Raw genomic sequence first — 24,855 nt, forward strand, 5'->3', positions numbered from 1 at the left:
GTGAACATACACTTTAATTTGCCTTTAAATGTTTCACTTTCAGTATCAGAAATGTGATTATTTGACATTTGGGCCTTTTTACTTTCACTGCTGTTTTGTAACGAAAGGATCTCCTTATCTTGTTGCCTAGTCCTCTCCCCACCGTCTGTTTCTCCCCCCACCAATATAGTCTGACCCCTCTCTAACCTAACTACCCCTTTATTTTCTACATTGGCCTTAAGCATATTACATAAGACACTGTAAAATTGCGGAACTACTTAAAAAAATCACAAGTCACCTTTCTAGCCATATTTTTTAGTAAGGTCGCAAGATCCCTGGAACCGTTTATCCCATGAGGAAACATTTATGAGGAAACATTGAAGTTAAAGTGTGAATCCTTGCAGGCAATGTCATGAAGCCATGGAGCCCTAGAGCCACATTTCATTTTAATGCAGATCTGGTATGACCATAATGTTTAATTACTTTCTCTCTAAATCCAAATTATTTAGAGTATACCTCTGGCAAAAGCCATCGGTCAGCCATCTGTCACCCATAGACTCCAATGTTAGAAAAACTTAAACATCACAGCCATCCAAACAATAGGAGGGAGAGATGGCAGCCCTGTCTTGTGCCCCTAGAAGGGGGAAAGGGTTTAGACAATGAACCATTAATACTTAACCAAGCCTTAGGACTAGCATTTAGTAATTTATTCCCACCGGTAAAGCTGTGCCCAAATCCATACTTTTCAAGAATGGCTCAAATCAAAGGCCACTCCACACTGTCAAACACTTTCACAGCATCTAAAGACAGAATGGAGTAGCCCTCAATTCCCGTACACTTCTGGATCTTATAAAACAATATCCTGATATTGATTTTAACTTATTTAAAGAAGGTACAAATATCATTTTTTTTTCCTGGAAAGTGTAGGTATGTTGAAGCTGGGAGGCCGGGTACATTTTTTGTCAACTTGTTTAAAGCCCAGGATAGTAGACATGTTTTGGCAAAGGGAGACAAGGTTGGTTAAACTCACAATGATAAGGATATGATTTGCTTGGGCATCATCAAATTTGAAACAGAGTTATACACAACTCGAATACAATATGAGACAAGAGAACTGGAGGCAAGGGCGGACATACCATTGGTGCAACTTGTTCAGCTGCACAGGGGCCCAGAAGTTAAAGGGGACCACTCTCACCTTAAAGCAGCTTTCTTCTGTCTAATAGATTTCATGGAAATGCCGGAGCGAACAAATTTTATGGCTAACAATTACTAATAGATTGTTAGAGAGACATAAGGGGGTGACCTATTATGAGATATTAGAGAGCAAGAAGCCCATATACTGGTTTTTGCACTGGGGCCCTCAGCTGTCTGTTGTCCACCTCTGAATGGAGGAGTATCTTAATGACTTATCCTTTCCTACAATGTAGGTGGCCCAGAGGAATCTTCTTGAAGTACCAATTACTTCAATAGAATTACAGACTGCATTAAACGTATACGTTAAACAAATACTATTTTTAACAGGGGAGTATATGGGCGAAGGATGGCCGATGGATAGCATTTATCAGAGGCATCCATTGGCCATCCATTGGTCATTCATTGCCCATAGACTCCAATGTTAAAAACCTTATGTTTAACGTATACATTTTTTACTAGATGGCTGTGTTGCGTATTTCTAACAGATGCCATGTGTCGGCTACCCGTCGCTTAAAGACTTCCTTGTTAAAAAAAACTTAAAGGTTTAACGTATATGTTTTTTAATGGATTCCGCAAGATTGTATTGAATTGATATCATGACAAATTGTATAACCTAACACAATTTAAGAAAAAGTAGTGATGGACACATCTGTATGTAATGTGCATATATTCGTAACATTTGAAATATGGTGCTCTTACAATATAAAACTCTATAAAATATCAGTCTAAAATGATTTGTGGGAAAACATATTTCAGATAGTGTTTTTTTCTTCTAAGAATTGCGTGTACCATATGGTGAATAAAATTAGGAAATTTTTCATCTTTATATGCAAATCTGTATAATTAAACGATCTTACCTTAACATCATTTACATTCATCCTAGTGCCTTCTTTTCCAACAAATATATCATCAATGTCAACAAGAATGTATCTGTCCAAGGATAAACTAAGCTTCTTCCCAGACAGAAAAGATATAGCATCTATAAAAATTAACTTGTGCAACCAAAAATTCAAGTTATTGCCAAACAAGACTCGTTGAATTCCATCATGAAGTCCTAGATCCTGGATAACGGTGGCATGGTAGGAAGGTCTGGATAAAGAGTATTCATGTTGCTCTGGTGTTTGTATCTCAGATAGGATTACTGGTTGATAAGTTGAATGGTTGTATTGGAAAACTGTCCAGTCTTCTCCGGGCAAAGGACCTTTCTCAACTGTTGAAGCTCTTGTTATGTGCAGCAGTGGGGAATTTGAATTTACAAAACAGTCTTTTAGAGCGACATTGTTGTAGAGAAGTAAAGGAAAGCCTTTCAGTTTGGTACTTGGCGAGCTGTTCTCAGTAGCTTTGTGGAAAGCAATAATGCTTACACTATACTCAACACAGTACTTTTCTAAGAGTTCTCGATTCCAAGCATCCATTGCTACATACTTTAAAACATTTTCATAAATGATAATTGCATATTTGCCTCTGCCATCCTTTGTAAGAGGAGGAATATCTCCTTTTCCAGGTGCAATTACGATGTCATACTGAAACCTGCTAGATTCCAAGATTGCTACGATGTCCTGTCCAAGCTGTGAATACTGACTTTCCACAAAAAGTAAGATTGTGAGATCTGTCTTGGAAGTATCAATTGGCTTTGCTAACTTGATCTCCAGTGTCCGGTATGACAGCATGTTTATGTTGTCACAACTAGCTTGTGTTGATGTTTCAATAAGTACTATTGCCTGCTTGTGACCAGAATACAAATAGTAAGCAGAAATTACTATGCTTACAAGGCAGAAAGTGGCTAAGAGAATTACAAGTGTTCGGAAGCTCCTTCTCAGCTTTACAATATGATTCATGTTTTGTTTTTGTATTTTTAGTTTTTTCAAATTTCTAATATCTCTTTTTATTTCATATTAAAGTGACAATGTGACCATGAAGTGAGCTTGCACTCCTCTACAAAGGTTTATGTGACCATTGCACTGCATTTATAGTAAAGTCTGTTAGACAAATTAAATCAGGTTAGCATAAGCTATAGTCTGTAGTATCAAAATGTACATCCAAAATCTTCAGATCACCAAAATAGATATTTGTCATCACCTACAAAATAAAATTAAACAATTTATATTTAGAAATAGATTGATACAACTACATATTACATATAAAAAATGTAGCATAAAACAATAAATCTTTTTTTTTTTTTGTGCTTTTAGGATATGCCTATATCTGAAATACAATAAATGTTGATGCATCATGACATTACATCCTCTTTTGATCGTCAGTCAAAGCAATGTGTTGGACCCATCTTGTACATGGGAGTAATCGATCATGTTTTTCAGTACTTTGCAGTCTTTCAGAGGAGGGTAATTTGGCTTCTCTCATCCCAACCCACCATAACCTTAGTATGCATCCTGTATGTGTTTGTATTTGAAATTATTTTTAGGTTGAGCTAGAGTACTAGAAAAAGTACCAGGAAGTAAATATAAGGCTCTGTTCACATTGGTGTCACGGCTTCCGTTTTTACAGCATTTTTTGTAATCTGTTATGATCGGTTATGATCTCCCCCATTGACTTATAATGCGTCTGGTAGGTTGAAGTTGGCTTTTTGAGTTTTTGTACTGGATAGAATAGGGCAGCATGCTATGCTATACTCACCATCAAACATCATCATGAACCTGACAGAAGTATGAATAGAGCCTTGTATGCTATTTACAAATATTCTATGAATAGTAGTAAATCACAAGAGTAAAAAAAAGCTGTAACAAATCTGTGATTTTACTGATTGGTTTTATTGACTGTTATTTAAACTTGCATCACATATCAAAAGTAATGTGAATGCCAAGGATATAAGATGAGAAGAGAAGGATAAATCAAACGGAGGAGGGTGCGCCATAATGGAGTATTATTACATCCTAACAACGTCATGCATCTGTAAATAGACTTATATTTAAAAAAAATAAGAATTTTCTACATCCATCCTCCAATTAAAGCAGCTGTCTAAACTCAAGGTAGGATTGTGATGTGTCTCCTGTGTCTCATTTGTGTCAATTTATCTGTAAAGTGGTACTTAACAACCAAACTGTGAGCAGAGAAGCAGAAACATTACTCTTAATATATACAGTATATCTTTTTAATATACAATAAGCATGTACACCATCATTTACATTATTTCCAAAACTTGTTATGCCTTATAATAGCATGGCTTACTACAATGCATGCATGAAAAGTGAACATATATTTGAAAACAAAATTGTAACGTCTTACTTATGACCTATTCACAAAAACTTTTTTTTCTGGATAAATGATTGCACTTGGGAGTTACAGTAATGTTGTCCCAAAGGTTATTATGTTACCCTTTAAAGAGACACTAACATTCACACAAGCCACTAACCAGACACACCTTAGGGAACGTTGACAAAATTGTACTTCTTCCTCACCGCAAACCATGATTGTTTCTATGAACCTTGCTGGTGGAACCACCAAAACTGTTACCATCAGATAAACAGTATTTTAATTTTTGAGGAATGGAAGTGTAGCTGTCAATTAGCCATTACTGAAATAAACAAATAATAAACTGAAAACTAAGATGTGAAGTAAGCTTTTAGTCTGAATTCTAGATTACAGATGAGGAAATTTTTGAAAATTTGCTAGTGGGCCTTTGGATACCAAAAAATGGATTCATATATTAGAATTTTAACTTCCATTTTCTGAAATGGGAAATACGGCTCCGTTTCAATAAATTTGCCCATTGAACAAATGCAGAAGAAGCTGATTAGCACTACTCTGATTATCTTTATTTGAGATGTTTGCAAGTAACAGAAGACAGTATGTAAAAGGTCCAAGAAATGAAAGTTACTCTCAACTATGTCTAGAATCATCAGTCAAGCATGATGGAGGATCAGTGCAAGTTTTGGAGATATTTAACATCTGGAGTTGGTGATGTGCTTTACATTGAAGTGTCATGAATTCTAGTAAGTACAAACATATTTAATTTCCCTCTGGAAAATGTTTGATTGGGGAAATACTTTATTCTCCAGTACTATTTAATCCTCAAACACATTGCACTGAAGATTAATATGTATTTATCAAACAAAGAAGTCAGTGGCGTTCTCAGAACAATGGACAGGTCAGTCTAGAGCTCAACATTATTAAATGTGTTTGGGATTATTTTGGATTGTGAGAAGTAGAAAATGCACGCAATGTCTCACACTGAATATTGGGAGATTTTTTTTTTTTTTAAATATGGAAAAATATCTCTGTAGATTTTTTTGAAAAACTGATAGCAAGTTTCCCCCGAAAGAATGAGAGCTGTAAAAAAGGCCAAGGGTGGACACATGAAATCCTGAAACATATCATTTTACATTTAGTTGTTGAGGCTTTAATGACATGGTATGTTACATATATATATATATATATATATATATATATATATATATATATATATATATATATATATATATGTATATATATATATATATGTCTTTTGTTATTTTCCTGGCTCTGAAGAATGAATAACTTGTACTGAATGGACGTTTTGAGTGGAAATTAAATAACAGATAGGATGAACTCTTTCAAGTGATTACTGACACTAACTGACACTAATGCTCATTTGCACAGGTGCAAGAGTCATAGACAAAATGATTATAACTTAATGGTTATTGTTAACGCCTGGATCATTAAAGTTAACCACTACATCTATGACCAGCTTCATGCTTTGTACACCACTCTATTCTACCTCCAGTTCTTCTGGTGCTGGATTGTGAGATTCAACTGGAATGGCTGACACTATGACTCTAGTGTTTTTTGTTTTCTAGTGTTAGCTATATCGGTTTTACTTACAATTTTGTATTTTTTGCACAGGATGAAGCTGTGGATTTAAGTTACTACTGACTACATGGGAAGAGAAAACAGTTTACCCCTTAAGGACGCAGCCTAGTTTTGGCCTTAAGGCTCAGAGCCCATTTTTCAAATCTGACATGTGTCACTTTATGTGGTAATAACTTTGGAATGCTTATACCAATAAAAGCGATTCTGAGATTGTTTTCTCGTGACACATTGGGCTTTATGTAAGTGGTAAAATGTGGTCAATATATTCAGTGTTTGTTTGTGAAAAATAGCAAAATTTAGAGATAATTTGAAAAAAATTGAATTTCTCTGAATTTTAATGTATCTGCTTGTAAGACAGATAGTAATACCACACAAAATAGTGACTAGTTCACATTTTCCATATGTCTACTTTATGTTGCCATAATTTTTTGAACATTCTTTTATTTTTCTAGGACTTTACAAGGCTTAGAACATAAGCAGCAAGTTCTGATATTTTCAAGAGAATTTCAAAAGCTTTTTTTTTTAGCTACCAGTTCAGTTGTGAAGTGGCTTTGAGCGCCTTCTATATTAGAAACCCCCAAAAAATACCCCATTTTAAAAACTAGACCCCTAAAGGTATTCAAAACAGCATTTAGAAAGTTTCTTAACCCTTTAGGCGTTTCACAGGAATTTAAAGCAATGTAAAGGTGAAATTTACAAATTATTTTTTTTTTACAGAAAATCCTTTTTATTACATTTTTTTCTTTAAAACAGAAGATTTTACCAGAGAAACGAAACTCAATATTTATTGCCCAGATTCTGCAGTTTTTATAGATATCCCACATGTGGCCCTAGTGTGGTAATGGACTGAAGCACAGGCCTCAGAAACAAAGGAGCACCTAGAGGATTTTGAGGCCTCCTTTTTATTAGGCACCATGTCCGGTTTGAAGAGCTCTTGTGGTGCCAAAATAGTAAAAAAAAAACAAAAGTGACTCCATTTGGCAAACTACACCCCTCAAGGAACGCATAGAGGGGTAAAGTGGGCATTTAGATCCCACAGGATTTTTGCTGCATTTTGTGGAATTAGGCTGTGCAATTGAAAATCAAATTTTTCCGATAATAGTTACAATCAGGACAACTTTGGAGCATGGGGAGGTGTGTAACCACTGGACCCCCTAAAAGAATGAAAGTATGAAAGTATAAGCACCCTTACTTCCCCCCATTAGGAATGCCATTGTTAACCATTCCACTGCCCTAGACCACCAGGGATTCTGACATTAACCCCTTCACTGCACTAGAACACCAGGTATACTGACATTAACCTATTCAATGCCCAAGACCACCATATATATTGATAGTAACCCCTCCACTGTCCTAGACCACCAGGCATACTGACATTAATCCCTTCACTGGCATAGGTCACCAGATACACTATATGTACAAAAGTATTGGGACACTTCTTAATCATTAAATTCAGGTGTTTAATTCCATCCCGTTGCCACAGGTGTATAACATCCAGCACCTAGCCATGCAGTCTGCCTTTACAAACATTTGAGAAATAATAGGTTGTTCTAAAGTGCTCACTGAATTCCAGCATGGTACTGTCATAGGATGCCATCATTGTAGCAAGTCAGTTTGTGAAATTTCTTTCCTTCTAGATATTCCACAATCAACTGTGAGTGCTATTATTACAAAAAGAAGTGGTTAGAAACCACATCAACTCAGCCATGAAGTAGAAGACAACATAAAGTTACAGAGCTGAGTTGCCTAGTGCTGAGGCACATAGTGCATATATGTCACCAAGGCTCTACCAACTCAATAACTGCAGAGTTCCAAACCTCCTCTGGTATTAATATCCACACAAAACATTTTCCCCCGGGAGCTTCATGGCATGGGTTTCAATGGTCGAGCAGCTGCATGAAAGCCATACATCACCAAGCACAATGCCAAGCGACAGATGAAGTGGTGTAAAGCACGCTACCCCTGGACTCTGAAGAAGTGGAACATGTTCTGTGGAGTGATGAATCACACTTCTCTATCTGGCAGTCTGATGGAGGAGTCCAGGTTTGGTGAAAGCCAGGAGAACGTTACCTGTCTGACCGTGTTGTGCCTACTGTAAAGTTTGGTGGAGAAGGAAAAATGCTATGGGGTTGTTTTTGAGAAGTTGGCCTAGGCCACTTAGTTCCAGTGAAGACAAATCTTAATGCTTCATTATACCAAGAGATTTTGAACAATTGTAGCTTCCAACTTTGTGGGAACAGTTTGGGGTTTAATATTCCATCATGACTGTGCCCCAGTGCACAAAGCAACGTCCATAAAGGCATGGTTGGGTTAGTTTGGTGTCATAGAACTTTATTTACTTGCACAGAGCCCTGACCTCAACCCCATCAAACACCTTTAGGATTAACTAGAACAGAGATTGCGAGCCAGGTCCTCTCGTCTAACATTAGTTTCCAACCTCACAAATGCTCTTCTAGATGAATGGTCAAAAATTCCCACAGACACAATTCAAAATCTTGTAGAAATCCTTCCCAGAAGTTTCCAAGGTGTTTTAGCAAGGGACTAACTTCATATTTATGCCCATGGATTTAGAATGAGATGTCATAATGACTCCTGTAGGTGTAATGTGTAGGTGTCCCAATACTTTTTCAACATAGTGTATATTGATATTAACCCCTTCACTGTCCTAGGCCAATTATTAGGGCCCTTAATATTTATTCAATGCTGTTCGGTATCACGTTGACTCGGATCACATCACATCAGAGCCTTCCGTTGGAGGTATATGTTGGAATTATTTCCTAATGTATACAGCCATTGCAAAGCTCTGAGATATGCCACTGTATAGGCATACAGTGGCGTGCATCGTCCGTAGGGTCCTATTTTAAAAAAAACAAAAAACGCAAAACCGTGCATTAAACGTTTCATTACTGGGAGGCATACGTCAGTATGCCTTTTTTTTTTTTTACTGTATGGAATAGCGTAGCAAATTGTTTTAGTCTATACAGTAAAAGGAGGCATTCTGACGTATACCTCCCAGATGTATGCCAAGAGGACATGGAATCCTATAGATATTTTCGGCACATACTGCGAACGTAGTGCTCAAACATGATGGGAAAACACGCTTAGTGGGAAAGTACAAAGGTCCCTAACTGACCTGCTCACTGGCTACAAAGGTTTAGAGGGAACATTGTCCTCTACATGGCCTGATAATTGGCCCAACTCTGGGATCGGATAGAAACTTTTTGACAAATAATAAATGGCCATCGTAGGTATAACTTGAAGCTCCTGGGTCACAATACAAAATCTTTCACAGGTACCTCCCATCTACTGTACCATGTGCCATTTTGAATACTGGTGTCTTCACGTGTGGCAGAGGGGCCCTTAGACCACCTCAGGAACCAGGGTCTGGGTGCTGCTGCTACCGCTGCACCCTCTATAGCTATGCCCCTGATGGCTATTTATACAATAGAGACTACAAAGCACCAAACTAATAAGTCAGATATAAAGTATACAGAACAAATCTTAGCAATTCAAAGCTTGTATGGCTGCAATACTGTACGTGCAAGCAGAATAAAAGTGTTTATGAACAAACATTTCTTGTTTTGGCTGGAATATACATATATGCATTTGCTTGCACCATTTTATAAGCAACAACAATCAATTGTTTTTTTTCCTTGTAAACAAACACAAATGATTAATTACAGCATCACGTAACAAACAAACAATTCTCATAATGATGAGGCACTTCATTTAATTCCGCCCAATGAGAAACCACTTACATTGATGACTGTTCCACAGGAACAATGAGAAGGCATTTTCAGTGTCAGAAAAACTGTAACAATACCAAAATACAGACGACTACATTTATTTATTGTGGAGTTCAGCTCGTTAGAATTTGCCATTTATTTGTGTGCAATTTTATTTTCATCTTATGTTCCGACAGAAACTGTATGAGAGAAAGTACATGAGATAACATTTTGTGTAATAAGTGTTTATATTTCTGGCTTAACGGCTGCTTGTTAGATGTTTTTATTGTTATTAAGCCATGACGAGTTACATGTATTTATTACTCTTCTTAGAAATTCCATACTTTAATTTATATTTACTGAAATAAAACACCCCCTTATTATAATTTTGTGTATTGTCTATTCTTTATACCTTGTCCTTTTATACACCCTGATGCTTGACCTGCAGGTGATTAGAAGTGCAATCATACTATCTTACCTTTCATTATAGAATCAAGGCCGTTTTATCTCATTTAATCACAAGAGGGCAGTGTTTTCTTGTATTTTTGTCAACATTCATAATATCCTCGCATAAACGTACAAAAACAAATGGATCTGCAATAATGCCAAAATCTACAAAGGTCACAACAATCAAACGCAGTAGGTAAAACACCGTCTCCAAGAGTTCAGTGTCAAGGCAATAAAGTTAGTTGTAGAATATAACTGTTGCTGGGGCTGCTTTAATAAAATAAAAGATCATTTACAAAGGAAGGTACAAAATGTACAAACACAATAAGGAAATGCTCATATTTTGCCACCATGGGATTTTTTTTTCTGTTACAAGAACACTAAGTGAAAATTAGGTTATTTTATATTGAAGTAGTTACACAGGTACAGAATACTGCAATTGCGCTGAACATGATTATTTATTATTATTTTAGAAGAAAAACCATGGCATGTTTAGGATTTATAATGCATACAATAATCCATTGTGTTCCAAAAACCAAGCATAAACAATCTGGCTGAATAGAATGTTTTTGGCTCATGGCATAAGTGGCAAGACCAACACATAGAAAGCAATAAATTATTGATATTATTCCAAGAGCAGGGCTGTTATTGTAGCTATAGAACATATTTGGAAGAAAATTCCCTCTGTCCACCAGTTTAGACTAAACTACACAATATGGGTATTAAAGAACGTATCCTGTGTTCTGCTGCTGTATTTACAGCCTAAAAACAAAAACAATTACAATCTGTGTCTTGTTGTTTTATACACTAGTTGAAACGTAAAGAGAAAAGATGTGAATAAATAATACTTTTACTAAGAAAAATAATAAATAACTGCCTTGTATAGTATTGAAAAAAATGATTTCACTTACAAGTAGATATTAAAATGTAATAAAATAATAATATCTTTACGTTTTTATGCCTATAAAATGAGAATATATGAATCAGTGAATAGGTAGCTCTACATCTAGAGCGACTTCAATTAAATGCAGAGCAATAGCTCCCATGGCAGGGACCATGTAATAGAACAGGAGGAGCTGAGCAGACCAATATATAATTTTATGTGAAAAGATACAGTGTAATTTATCATGGATTTAAATCCCTACGCACTGAGGGTTTTGAGTCCAAAGGGCGGTCTTACTTAAAGGGTGTGACAAAGCCCGAGGAATGGGCTGTAACTGGGTCAGGAGTGGGCAGTGTGAACCCTCCTTGTCACCAAGAGATTTAACTTGGGGCTACTCCAGGGAGCGGAGTCTAAGGGAACCTTACTTCACTCTTTAACTCCTGTACAGGGATCTGAACTTCGTTGCAGGGGAACCCCAAGTCGCTACCCCCGGAGTAGTCTCTCTTGGTGATGGCTGACATAAATAGAAATAGAGTGTGCAGAAGAGCTAAAGGTCAGGGCAGGCTGCGGAGGTTAGTAAAGCTATTGGTCAGGGCAGGTGGCAGAGATTCCTCACGGTGAACATAGCTTAAGGCCAGGGCGGGTAGCAGGCACGGATGGTCAAAAACAGGCAAGAGTCAGTGCACAGAAGTTCAAAACAAGTGCAAATTTGGTTCTTTATACCCAGGGTGTCTGGGAGGAAAAAGATTTTGTCACGCAATGGCACTTTAAGAAAGCCAGGGTCAGCGTGCACGAGTTAGGACCCAGTGGAGAACGTCGACAGCTGGAGCGTCCATCAGACGCTGAAGGAAGAGAGCAGCGCAGACGCCAGACACACGTAAGTACACAGCCGGGAGTGGGGCGCGCTACAAGGGGTTGTCTCAATATGAATGTCAAAGTTCAGGTTACTTGAAACCCCTCTCTTTTAGCCAGAGCAGAGAGCTGATAACACAGAGCAGATATTACAATGGCACACTCGACCTGGCCCCCTATTAAATGGTAATGCTACATTTCCTCTGCAATTTCCCAGGCCAGCTGCAACTTTTCCCTAGAGATAACAGCTGATCGATTGAGTTTTCAGAAGCTGGAGCTGCAGAGATGAGCAGAATGCTTGGCCTTCTACATTGACTGACAGCCTTCACTGAGAATTTATACGAAAAAGATGTCAATAACTGTGTAGGACAGCCCTCCACCTTTTTATATAAAGGCAATATGAGAAGTTATTCCTTCACTTACTTTCCTACTGGTAAAGTTAGAATCCCTGTTATCTTTCCTCCCTCTACTAAATATATGCCACCAATGTCTAAAATGAAAGTATGTTCAAATATTTTTGCCATGCATTGAATCAAACTGACTCCAGAAGAGGAACTATATTTAGAAATCTTCTACTTGTCATCTTTTATCTGTCTTTGCCTTGGCTTCTCAGTTCCTAAACCAGAGAAGAAAGAAGAACAAGAATATGTCATTCATTAAAAGTTCTCAACCTAAATGTGTTTTTACAAGAATATGGTTAAAGTGGCAGCCGAGACTCCATGTGCCTTCTACATCTTCCTGTCAGTGTAAATTCTGCCTTGAGCTGAAGGTTTGATTTATCTGAGAGACAATTTTCTAGAGCCTTGCTGAGTGACAACATGTGGAAAAGAACTGGTTGTTTGGCAGTGTATCCATGGCTAGCTTGGAGCTTTTCTGCCATTGTGCTAACTACAGATAAGGGGCAAAGCAGCTTGGTAGCAGTCATATAATTCCCTACCCCTATCTCAGACTGCAGTAGAAACTCCCTGTTACACGGGCCAATGATCGGGCAAACGAGCGTTCATATGTGTGTAATCAGGGCAACGATCAGGGCAACAATCAGGACAACGATCAGCTGAGGAATGAGAAAACGCTCGTTCATCGACTGATCTGCTCTTTTATGCAGCATTAAAAATCATCATTGTTGGCAGCACATCTCCCTGTGTAAACAAGGAGATGTGCTGCCAACATGATGAAAATGTATGGGGATGAGCGATCAAAGTAACGAGCGTTCGTCTCTATACATAACTAATCATTGCTCTGTGTGAAAGGACCAAACAATCGCTGATCAAGGAGCTGTCTCGTTGATTGGAGCTCGTTTACACGGTCCACGTCGGGCCGTGTAATAGGACCCTAAGACCTCATGTGCACATGCACCATAAATATTCTCATCTTATCTAGCTTTATTTGTTTTGCTTTGCAATAAAGAGTTAATGTTGGTCAATGGGGAAATTAACAATGTAACGCAATACACATTGGATGTAGTATGATTTTTTAACATTTGTATGCTATGTGTATTAGGGATCAAGATTTAAATCTGAAATTAGGAGAAGATATAGATGAATAAAAAAACATATAGAAAAAAGAAAATATAGATAAAAATAATTAAGCAATATAAGGCATAGGCTGCATTATGGCAGCAATACCAAGACCTCCCTTGATTCTGCTGAACTGGACTGAGATCACAACAGAATCCAATGATGATCTAAGTGTAGTTCAGTAGAAGCACAGGAAGTCTGAATATTGCGGCCATATATTGGATACTAAAATGCACCCATATTACTGCTGTCTGAAGACGGCCTATATAGTCTAAATACTGACACATTACGGCGCTAAATGCAGACAAAACAATCAGAATTTTATATTTCAGCTCTGTATTTCAGCCTTTTTAAACTATAGTCATGTACTTTGGGCCTTAATCAGATCTTTCTAAAAAAGAAAACAATGAGATCTTCTTAAATTGGTGGTTATATGGGGGTTCTAATCTTTGTAATCCTCTTTTTTCCATAAAATTTATTTTTACCTGACAATAGAATTATCTAATGTGATAACGACTTGTACTGAACTTGATTTCTATAGAGTAGGTCTCCAGCTGATGTTAAATTAAAACTCTGTGAATCATTCATGTGCAAAAGAAAAAAAGTGTTATTAGCAATGCTACTGCTACTACTAAGAGCAATTATAATTATACAGTGGAGGAAATAAGTATTTGATCCCTTGCTGATTTTGTAAGTTTGCCCACTGTCAAAGTCATGAACAGTCTAGAATTTTTAGGCTAGGTTAATTTTACCAGTGAGAGATAGATTATATAAAAAAAAACACAGAAAATCACATTGTCAAAATTATATATATTTATTTGCATTGTGCACAGAGAAATAAGTATTTGATCCCCTACCAACCATTAAGAGTTCAGCCTCCTCCAGACCAGTTACACGCTCCAAATCAACTTGGTGCCTGCATTAAAGACAGCTGTCTTACATGGTCACCTGTATAAAAGACTCCTGTCCACAGACTCAATTAATCAGTCTGACTCTAACCTCTACAACATGGGCAAGACCAAAGAGCTTTCTAAGGATGTCAGGGACAAGATCATAGACCTGCACAAGGCTGGAATGGGCTACAAAACCATAAGTAAGACGCTGGGTGAGAAGGAGACAACTGTTGGTGCAATAGTAAGAAAATGGAAGACATACAAAATGACTGTCAATTGACATCGATCTGGGGCTCCATGCAAAATCTCACCTCGTGGGGTATCCTTGATCCTGAGGAAGGTGAGAGCTCAGCTGAAAACTACACGGGGGGAACTTGTTAATGATTTCAAGGCAGCTGGGACCACAGTCACCAAGAAAACCATTGGTAACACATTACGCCGTAATGGATTAAAATCCTGCAGTGCCCGCAAGGTCCCCATGCTCAAGAAGGCACATGTACAGGCCCGTCTGAAGTTTGCAAATGAACATCTGGATGATTCTGAGAGTGATTGGGAGAAGGTGCTGTGGTCAGATGAGACTAAAATTTAGCTCTTTGGCATTAACTCAACTCGCCATTTTTGGAGGAAGAGAAATGCTGCCTATGACCCAAAGAACACCGTCCCCACTGTCAAGCATGGAGGTGGAAACATTATATTTTGGGGGTGTTTCTCTGCTAAGGGCACAGGACTACTTCACCGCATCAATGGGAGAATGGATGGAGCCATGTACCGTCAAATCCTGAGTGACAACCTCCTTCCCTCCACCAGGACATTAAAAATGGCTCGTGGCTGGGTCTTCCAGCACGACAATGACCCGAAACATACAGCCTAGGCAACAAAGGAGTGGTTCAAAAAGAAGCACATTAAGGTCATGGAGTGGCCTAGCCAGTCTGCAGACCTTAATCCCATCGAAAACTTATGGAGGGAGCTGAAGATACGAGTTGCCAAGCGACAGCTTCGAAATCTTAATGATTTACAGATGATCTGCAAAGAGGAGTGGGCCAAAATTCCATCTAACATGTGTGCAAAACTCATCAACTACAAAAAAAGTCTGACTGCTGTGCTTGCCAACAAGGGTTTTGCCACCAAGTATTAAGTCTTGTTTGCCAAAGGGATCAAATACTTATTTCCCTGTGCACAATGCAAATAAATATATATAATTTTGACAATGTGATTTTCTGTTTTTTTTTAAAATATAATCTATCTCTCACTGGTAAAATTAACCTAGCCTAAAAATTCTAGACTGTTCATGTCTTTGACAGTGGGCAAACTTACAAAATCAGCAAGGGATCAAATACTTATTTCCTTCACTGTACATCAAGCTACACTACATGTAAAAAGAACAATTGACCTATTTGACATATTTGTTCTCATTTATTTACTACCATTAAAATGTGATGACATGTTAAAAAAAAAACTGAAATTAATCATAGTTATAGTGTTACTTTGAAAATCTCAGACTACTATAAAGAAAATAATTCATAGATTAGGCTCTGTTCACATCTGCGTTGGACAGAAAGTTTTATCAAATTTGACAGTCATTAACGGTCATCTGTAAGTAAATGAGGTCTGTCGGTTGCCGCTGGTATCTGTTTTGCGGCAGATCCAGAACCGTGCTGTGGCCTAAGTTAGAAATGGAAGCCACAACTCAGATGTGAACAGAGCATTAGGCTATATTCACACGGCGTTATAAAAAACCGGCTGTTAAAAATGGTCAGTTTTTCATGCCCATTTTGCATCAGTGTGTCTCCAATGTTTCATCCATTTCCCGACTGGCTGACAGTTTTTAACAGCCATTTGTCATCCTTATGCCATCTGTTTCATGGCTGTTAGAAAAACTGTTTTTTTTTTGTCCCAACCCCACAGTGCCCCACTGTGCCCATGTAAATAGTGCTGCAATGCCCCTTTAGGTAGTGCCACAGTACCCACTGTAGATAGTGCCCACCTAAATAGTGCCAATGCCCACATAGTGCCACAGTGTCCACATATAAATTGTCATATAAAGTGTTATGGTGCCCACATATAAAGTTCCACTGGCCACACATATTGCCACAGTGCACATATAGATAGTGCCACACACAGTGCCCATCCAGATAGCTCTACAATGTCCACTGTAGATAGTGCCCATGTAGTGCCACAATGCCCATGTAGATAGTGCCCCCCTCTTGAAGATAGCGCCACCCCCTGTAGATAGCACCCCCCCATGAGATAGCACCCCCCCCCTGTAGATAGCTCCACACACAACCCCCCCTGTAGATAGCCATGCACACCCCACCCTGTAGATAGTGCCACTGGAGCTCCCTCTAGGAGCAGAATCCCCGGGCAGAGCAATGCGAACGCTCTGGCTGGGGATTCCGCTCCTGGAGGAGCCCCTTAATGTCACTGTCCATATATGTCACATGGCCATTTTTCACTGTCGCACAAATATAGCCTTCCAGTAAAGATTCCGCCTGGAGCCACTTGAGGCCACAAAATATTATCTTGGAGAGTTGTTGAGAACATTTTCAAAAATGTTTTAATTATTTCTTTAATATCTTTTGCTAAATTTTCAGATTTAAATAGAAGGAAAAGTAAGAAAAATAAATAACTTGAACCTTGGAATATTAATGGATTAATTAGAGACGTAATAAACAACAAATGTAGAAGACAAATTAAATATAACAGTATATTAAAGAAAGCTAAAGTTAGTAACAGAGACTGAGAAAACAAACATAAAACTTAAATGATTTTAAAACTAAACTAAAAAAAAAAAATGCATGCAAATTACTTGGAAAATCTGTATAGTGTATGCATGGCTTCAGGCAAAATTTCTTATGGCCATCAGTGGGGATTTTTGCAGAATGTCACTGCACAGCGGAATGGAAAGCATAGAGTGTATTCCTTTAGAGAACTGCACTATACAGTATTTAGAATGAATTTAAATACATTATCTGTATTAGATAACGCACCACATTAGAAGCTCAATCCAGCACAATAATATAAATCAGACTATCTATCTATCTATCTATCTATCTATCTATCTATCTATCTATCTATCTATCTATCTATCTATCTATCTATCTATCTATCTATCTATCTATCTATCTATCTATCTCATATCTATCTATCTATCTATCTATCTATCTATCTATCTATCTATCTATCTATCTATCTATCTATCTATCTATCTATCTATCTATCTATCTATCTATCTATCTATCTATCGAAAAACATAAGAATGTGTGAATGAGCTTAACGTCATGTGAAAGGGTTAATAAGCATACTTTAATTTGAACCAATTTAAGTAGGGTACAGCTTGTATTAAATACATCTTCTAATGTGAACTAGTCTAAATGTCAACTGCCAAAGATTATTCATACTCCCACAAGACTGAATTCTGATTTACATAGTCTATGCATAATGGGCAAGATCAGTTAAGAAAATGGGCAAAGGCTAAAATTCTTAAATCACTGCAATGTTTTAAAGTTAAAATTGTAATGGTTGGCAATTTATGTTTCATTTTTAAATATTAACTGCAAAAATGCAATTTTCTTCAGATCCAATGGATATTCAGTATATGCTTGGACAGATATCAACATAATTTGCCTACTAAGGGGACTTTATGGCATAAACATTACCATATCACTACTCTGTACAATGAAGAGAGTTGTAGGGTGCCTGAAATACAACTCCCAAAGAAGTCTACAATATCTCCTTATATCTCATACAGAGGCATACAAAATCTGATAGAAAAAAAATTTGAAATGCTCCATCAGATGGGGGAATTTTTCCGTAATGTGGTGCTTTACGGAAATACCACTTGGTGGTATATAGAGTCCCTATGACTCCATAGTACAGAGTTATAAGGACCACCACAACCACTGTACAGACTCCGTGTGGGTATGCTTTGTGCATGAGGCCTTTGTCTAGAAGTTTTCTTATATACATATATTCTTATATATATTTGTTGTTCTTTTTTATGCCATTTATTGTTCTTATTCAGGGAGAATTAACAAAACTAGTGCTATTACACAAAGCAACCAACCAGATTCCTATTTTTTTATTTTATTTTTCAGAGGGAAAATGAAATCAGAAACCTAATTAATTGTTATGGGCAACTGTACAACCTTTTCTTTCCATTAGTTTAGATGGATCTCCCCCAATATGTTTCATTGAGATTAAAATCAGAAAGACTTAAATGACTGCCCCCACAATCATTACTTTATGATTGCTATCTCCGGTTTACATATATAGATGGGAATTATATATCTAGATAGTATATCACTAGTATATGACTCTATGGACTATGCAATTACACTAACCAATTATGATGCTGTTTTTCTTTGGCCAATTTGATTGTTTTATAATGAAAAAACCTATCAAATTTTTTTTTGTATTTAAAATGCTACTTTACCATTCAGCTGGACTAGATGTGGCTTTGACTGGCTATTGGTGTATAGCAGTCTTCATTTAAACTTTTCTCTCTTGGGAACTCTTGTCACCTGGATAAATTGGATACAAATCTGGTCATTCAATTGTCACAAACAATGAATGCATTTCAGCAATCATTTATTTAGACACAGCGGGTTCTTGTAAACTAGGTAGGCCTCTACTGTGTGCCTTCTAAATAGAGAACGAAATGAAGGGTCAATTAATGGGAAGGAGATAGATCATTAAAAGACAACAATTCTACATCACATGAACCAATACGACAAACAGAGTGCAATAATCCTCCAGGGATCAAACCAACTACCCATTTTTTCCTGTAGACTGAAAATATTTTTTGCAATCTTTCAAGCTTTACCTAATCCTGTACACAGATGAACTGTAGAACACATCGTTCACACCAATACATGTGTTTTAAGATCGGTTCAGGGCCTGTAAGTTATCTCACAGACTTCCATGTTTTGTCATGTTTGGTCAACCTTTAACTAGAAATTGCAATAAGTAATCATAAAATAAATAGTATAAATTTAGGGGCACGTAATAATTATTCCGTTTCACGGGGCCTGTAAACAATGAATTTGTCACAGGGCCTGCAGAGAATGGTGTGAATTTACTTTGTCACCAAGGGATTTGATGTAGGGCTAAACCAGGGAGCGGAGTCTATGGGAACCCCTGGTTTTCACCCCTTAACCCCCATACAAGGATCTGAACTTTGCAGCAGGAGAACCCTCAGAGTAGTCTCCCTTGCTGACGGCTAACGAAAGCATGCATAGTACAAAATAAATAGACAGTATGCAGACTCAGGTAAAGCAAAGATCAGGGCAGACGGCAAGCAAGGCCCTTACAGTTGGTCGACCAAAAGGTCAGGGCAGGCGGCAAAATATTGTCACGGGTCACTAGCAATAAGTCAGTCAGGCAGCAGGCAAGGACAATAAAAAAGGTCAATCACAGGAAATCCAACAATGTAATAGCAGGGAAACACTAGACAAGTTAAGAAGAACCTAACTGCTCAGGCAAGGTGTACAGTGAAAGGAGGATCCTTTAAGCCTTTAGAAAGCTAGGTGGATATTTTGGCATGGGCTGGCCCTTTAAGGCAGGGAGTGTCAGTGTGCACACACTAGGAGAAGAAGGAGAGCGTCGGCGGTGTGGGAGGCCGTCAGAAACAGAGATTGGGGGAGAGGAGCGGTGCCGACCAGATGACGCCGGAATTTGGTAAGTTTATGGTGGCAGCCATTTCATTCAGATATGTTGTATACATTCAGTATATACCACATTTTCCATCATGTCTCCTAGCAATGTAATTCTGTGATATGGAAGTGTTAGCCACTTAGCTAACTGATTAACGATATGACAAGGAATAGCCTCAATCCTTTTGCTAGCCGATTGCCATTTATAATTGGGTGGTCAATGTGACAAAAATTTGCTACTAGGTAGAAGTGAAGGCTTGACCAAGACTATTCACTGTTAAGTTAATATCTAACAATGGTGAAACATAAATTGAACGCTTCTTTCTACTGGACTTTAAAACAACACTTCTCAATACCATCACTGGGCAATATCAGCCCATCTGAAGAACTTTTATAGTGACACTTTCTAACATAATTGGTGTTCCATTTATTACTGCATTAAGATGTTATTTGGCAATTCCAATTTATAAAGGCCTTTTGAAGTTCCGAGTCAAATAGGTGTCTGAATATATTACGAAGAATTATGGCTTTTCAGAATTTCATAAATTGTAGAAACAGATGCAGCAAGATAGGACCAGCAGCGCTGTTGATCCTGAGCTTTATGGTTCATAAACAGAATGCCAGAACTGAAATAAAAAGGTTGATATTTACAAAGCTAGAAAAGTAGAGGTGGTAAAGGGCGTCAAACTCTACAAATTTCTGATAGATTGGTGACTACACCAATTGTTATTGTAATGTCCGAATTAGTGTTAATCACCCAGCATCTGCTACAGGTATGCCAAGATAATACAAATTTAAGGGAGAATGTTTTTTGAAAATTATATACTGTATAGTGTTGCCCAATATCTCATTATTTTTAATAATCATAATTAACCATAGAAATGAAGGTCAAGAAAGGACTGTAATTAAATGTTATACCCATTTGACAGGAATCACGTGTCTGAAACATAGGGGTCTCAGATGATCGTATAGAAATAACGTGAGTTATTACAATACTTCTCTCTCTTTCTCTCTCTCTCTCTTTCTTATATATGTAAAAACATGACTGTGACTGTCGGTTCTCCATTTGCAATTAGAGCCCTATTTAATTAATTTTTGTAAGAGCTGACTTTTATTGTCTTATGTGTCTTGACAGGTTTATATCCCAACATCTGGACTACAAACATATGAAAATACATTCATAAATATACTGTCACATTGATATGTAGGCCTCCTGCATTGTCTTTTGAAACTCAGGAAAAAGGTTACAATTTCCAATGAAGATATATATATATATATATATATATATATATATATATATATATATATATGTGGAGGTAGGCGTGTTAATATATTACTAAACTGCATTATCCACAATTCTCTAAAAAGCTCTCAGCAGAATCACTATAGGCGGCAGTGGAGAAATCTAATTCCCAGCGTCTTTCCAGTGGCCCGTCAATAGGTTGCATACTGTTTTACAACAGTGTGGTGTCTTTTAATTACAGAGGCTCTGTCACCACATTATAAGTGCCCTATCTCCTACATAAGGAGATTGGCGCTATAATGTAAGTGACAGCAGTGCTTTTTATTTAGAAAAACTATCTATTTTTACCACTTTATGAGCGATTTTTAGCTTTGTGCTAATGAGTTTCTTAATGCCCAAGTGGGCGTGCTTTTACTTTAGACCAAGTGGGTGTTGTACAGAGGAGTGTATAACGCTGACCAATCAGCGTCATGCACTTCTCTCCATTCATTTACACTGCACTAGCGATATAGCTATATCGCTGTCTGCAGCCTCATACACACACACTAACATTACTGCAGTGTCCTGACAATGAATACACATTACCTCCAGCCAGGACGTCTTGTGTATTCAGAATCCTGACACGTCTGAATCTTTTCTGCGAGATTTCCAGCAAGGCAAACGTAATCTCGCGAGATTACGATGGAAACGAGATTAAGTTTGCCTTACTGGAAATATCACAGAAAAGATTCAGACGTGTCAGGATTCTGAATACACATGATGTCCTGGCTGGAGGTAATGTATATTCATTATCAGGACACTGCAGTAATGTTATAGTGTGTGTATGTAGCTGCACATAATCATATAGCTGTATCGCTAGTGCAGTGTAAATGAATGGAGAGAAGTGTATGACGCTGATTGGTCAGCGTCATACACTCCTCTGTATAACGCCCACTTGGTCTAAAGTAAAAACATGCCCACTTGGGCATTAAGAAACTCATTAGCATAAAGTAAAAAAATCGCTCATAAAGTGGTAAAAATAGATCGTTTTTCTAAATAAAAAGCACTGCTGTCATCTACATTACAGCGCCGATCTCCTTATATAGGAGATAGGGCACTTATAATGTGGTGACAGAGCCTCTTTAAAGGCAAATTGTAGACCCTCATAAACAATGCTCTCTGGTTTTATGAGAAGCTCCGAGGGTAAACTTATGGAATTTGGCAGGAACACTTCTGCTGGTAGGGATCCATTTTAGGGAACTGCAGATATTGAAACTTGGTATCACATTATCCTGTGTACATAAAAAGCAGAGAAAGACTTTAGGGCTGTATTCTCATGGCTGTAAAATGGTTCTGTATGCAAGTCACACTTTTTGTGTCAATAATGGGATTGTCTCCTTTGTCTTAAGATTTTGTTTGGGGAAGGTTTCAATTCTTTGCCTTTGACGTTATCTGATCCCATTCTTGGCACAAAATATACGACTCTTGTATGGAGCCATATTACCGCAGTCTGAATGCAGCCTAAGGCTCCTAGTCCTATTAGACGGGAGGATATTCTTTAATGAACGAGCGATTGGGTGGTATGCAAAGGATTGATCTGCTAATGATTGGAAGATTTCTGATTAGACGAGTGGTTACGACACTGACGAACAATAATGTTTCACTCAGGAAGATGTGGCGATCCACGGAAACGCAACGATTTATCATTCGGCATTCGATCGTAGCACGCTATCACATGTGGCGATTATCTCTTGCTTTTGAATAATTATATGGGAATTTGGACAATAAATGCTCTGCTTAATTGGGCCTTAAATCATCAGAACTGTGACTACTACAATTTAATCGCATTACCAATCAAGAGGTGTAAATAGTGGCGGTTTGATTTTAGGTAGACATATAGCAAGAAAATACAACTTTACCAATAAATCTTCTCTACAGAGTTTTCGCACATGGATGATTTATAGAGAATCAGCAGTAGGGTTGCAAGACCCTGTGTTGGCTTTACTTGCATTAGCATGCATCAATGTCATAGTATTAGAATCCTGGCTTATTCTGAGATCTTGACTCTGGAAATAAAAATATCTAGATCATCTTACTGGTTTCTGTCATCCTTATACCCTCTGACCTGCAAAGCCAGTAATTCTATCTTGTAGCATGACAAGGAGCTCAAGAGTCATACATTTTCCCTGAAAGCCTGTACACAGGTTTACTATCCTTATTGTTAATATTATTATTATTATTATTATTAATAATAATAATAATAATAATAATAATAATAATAATAGAACGCTTCTGCCAATAACATTTCTTATAATGTTGGCCACATACAGTGATTACACATGATTCATTTCTTTTTTCTTTCAAACTGTAGCTTAATGTGTCATACTAAAACATATTATTTATTAGATTGAAAAAAAAATGAAAGAAATAAAACAAAAAATATTGATTGAATCTAATTGATTAGAAGGATGGAATACAGTGGTATTGATCAGCACTACAGTATATTAAAAAGATGGACAGGACAGTATAATTAGGATATGCTGATTCAGTTGTATCACAAAGGTCCTAGCATTTTTCCATTTCCCATTGTCATACTAAGGAATAGGTTAATTCAAACAACCTGAATTAACCCTTTCAGGGCTGAGCCATATTTTACTTTTTTATTTTCGTTTTTCACTCCCCGCCTTCCAAGGGCCATAGCATTTTAATTTTTTCATCAATGGAGTTGTGTGAGGGCTTATTTTTTTTCGGGAGAAGTTGGAGTTTCTATTGTCACCATGTAAAGTACCATATAATGTAGTGGGAAACTGGAGAAAAATTATTTGCGGGCTGAATTTGTAAAAAAATGGCGATTTCGTCATTGTTTTTTGGGTTTCATGTTTACAGCTTTCACCATGGGTTAAAAATGACAACTTAACTTTATTCTGCGGCTGAATAGGATTATGATGATAACAAATTTATATACTTTTTTTTAAATATTTTACTACTTTTACAAAGAAAAACCCATATGTTAAAAAAAAAAAAAATTATTTCGCCACATTCTGAGAGCCATAACTTTTGAATTGTTTCGTTGACTGAGCGGTGTGAGGGCTTAATTTTTGTGGGATGAGCAGTACTTTTTTATTGGTACATTTGTTTGGTACAACATTTTTTGATCACTTTTTATTACATTTTTTGAGATAATTTTGTGGTACATACAACTTTTTGATCACTTATTATAAAAATAATTTCTAAAGTAACTAAAAAACAAAGATTTTGGTGTTTTAAACATTTTATTTTTACGGCGTTATCCATGCAAGTTGAATAATGGTATATTGTAATAGTTCGAACCTTTACGGACGCAATGATACCAATTTTGTTTATTTTTTTACATTACTTTAGAGGAAAAATGGGAAAAGGTTTTTTTTTTTTATTACTAACGTTATTTAACTTTTTTTACACATTTTATTAGTACCCCTAGCGGTCTTGAACCAGGTATCGTTAGATCGCTGGTACAATGCACTGAAATAATAATGTATTGCAGTATATTGTCATTTTCACAGGCTTCTGTCAAGCCCTTCTACAGGCAGGGCTTAACAGAGACAGAGTGAAGGCAGACCTGGGGGCATTCATTAGGTCCCTGGGCTACCATGACAGCCATCGGCACCCCACGATCGCATCACAGGGGTGATTAGCTGTCAGAGGGG

General features: G+C 37.3%; 1 protein-coding gene across 2 annotated transcripts in view; it reads right to left on the reverse strand.

The window, feature by feature from the left end:
* Window positions 1–24,855, reverse strand: part of LOC142738165 (bifunctional heparan sulfate N-deacetylase/N-sulfotransferase 4-like) — a 323,501-nt gene that overhangs the window by 286,325 nt on the left and 12,321 nt on the right. For both annotated transcript variants that reach the window (XR_012880590.1, XM_075849743.1), the window contains exon 2: window positions 2,031–3,252. Coding sequence is in view for 1 of the 2 variants with exons in the window: in XM_075849743.1 (XP_075705858.1) it covers window positions 2,031–3,011 (981 nt within the window). In the remaining variant the exon portion in view is untranslated. The remainder of the gene's footprint in view (window positions 1–2,030; window positions 3,253–24,855) is intronic.

Source organism: Rhinoderma darwinii, chromosome 1, assembly GCF_050947455.1.
Source record: "Rhinoderma darwinii isolate aRhiDar2 chromosome 1, aRhiDar2.hap1, whole genome shotgun sequence".
In the NCBI taxonomy this organism is placed as follows: Eukaryota; Metazoa; Chordata; class Amphibia; order Anura; family Rhinodermatidae; genus Rhinoderma; species Rhinoderma darwinii.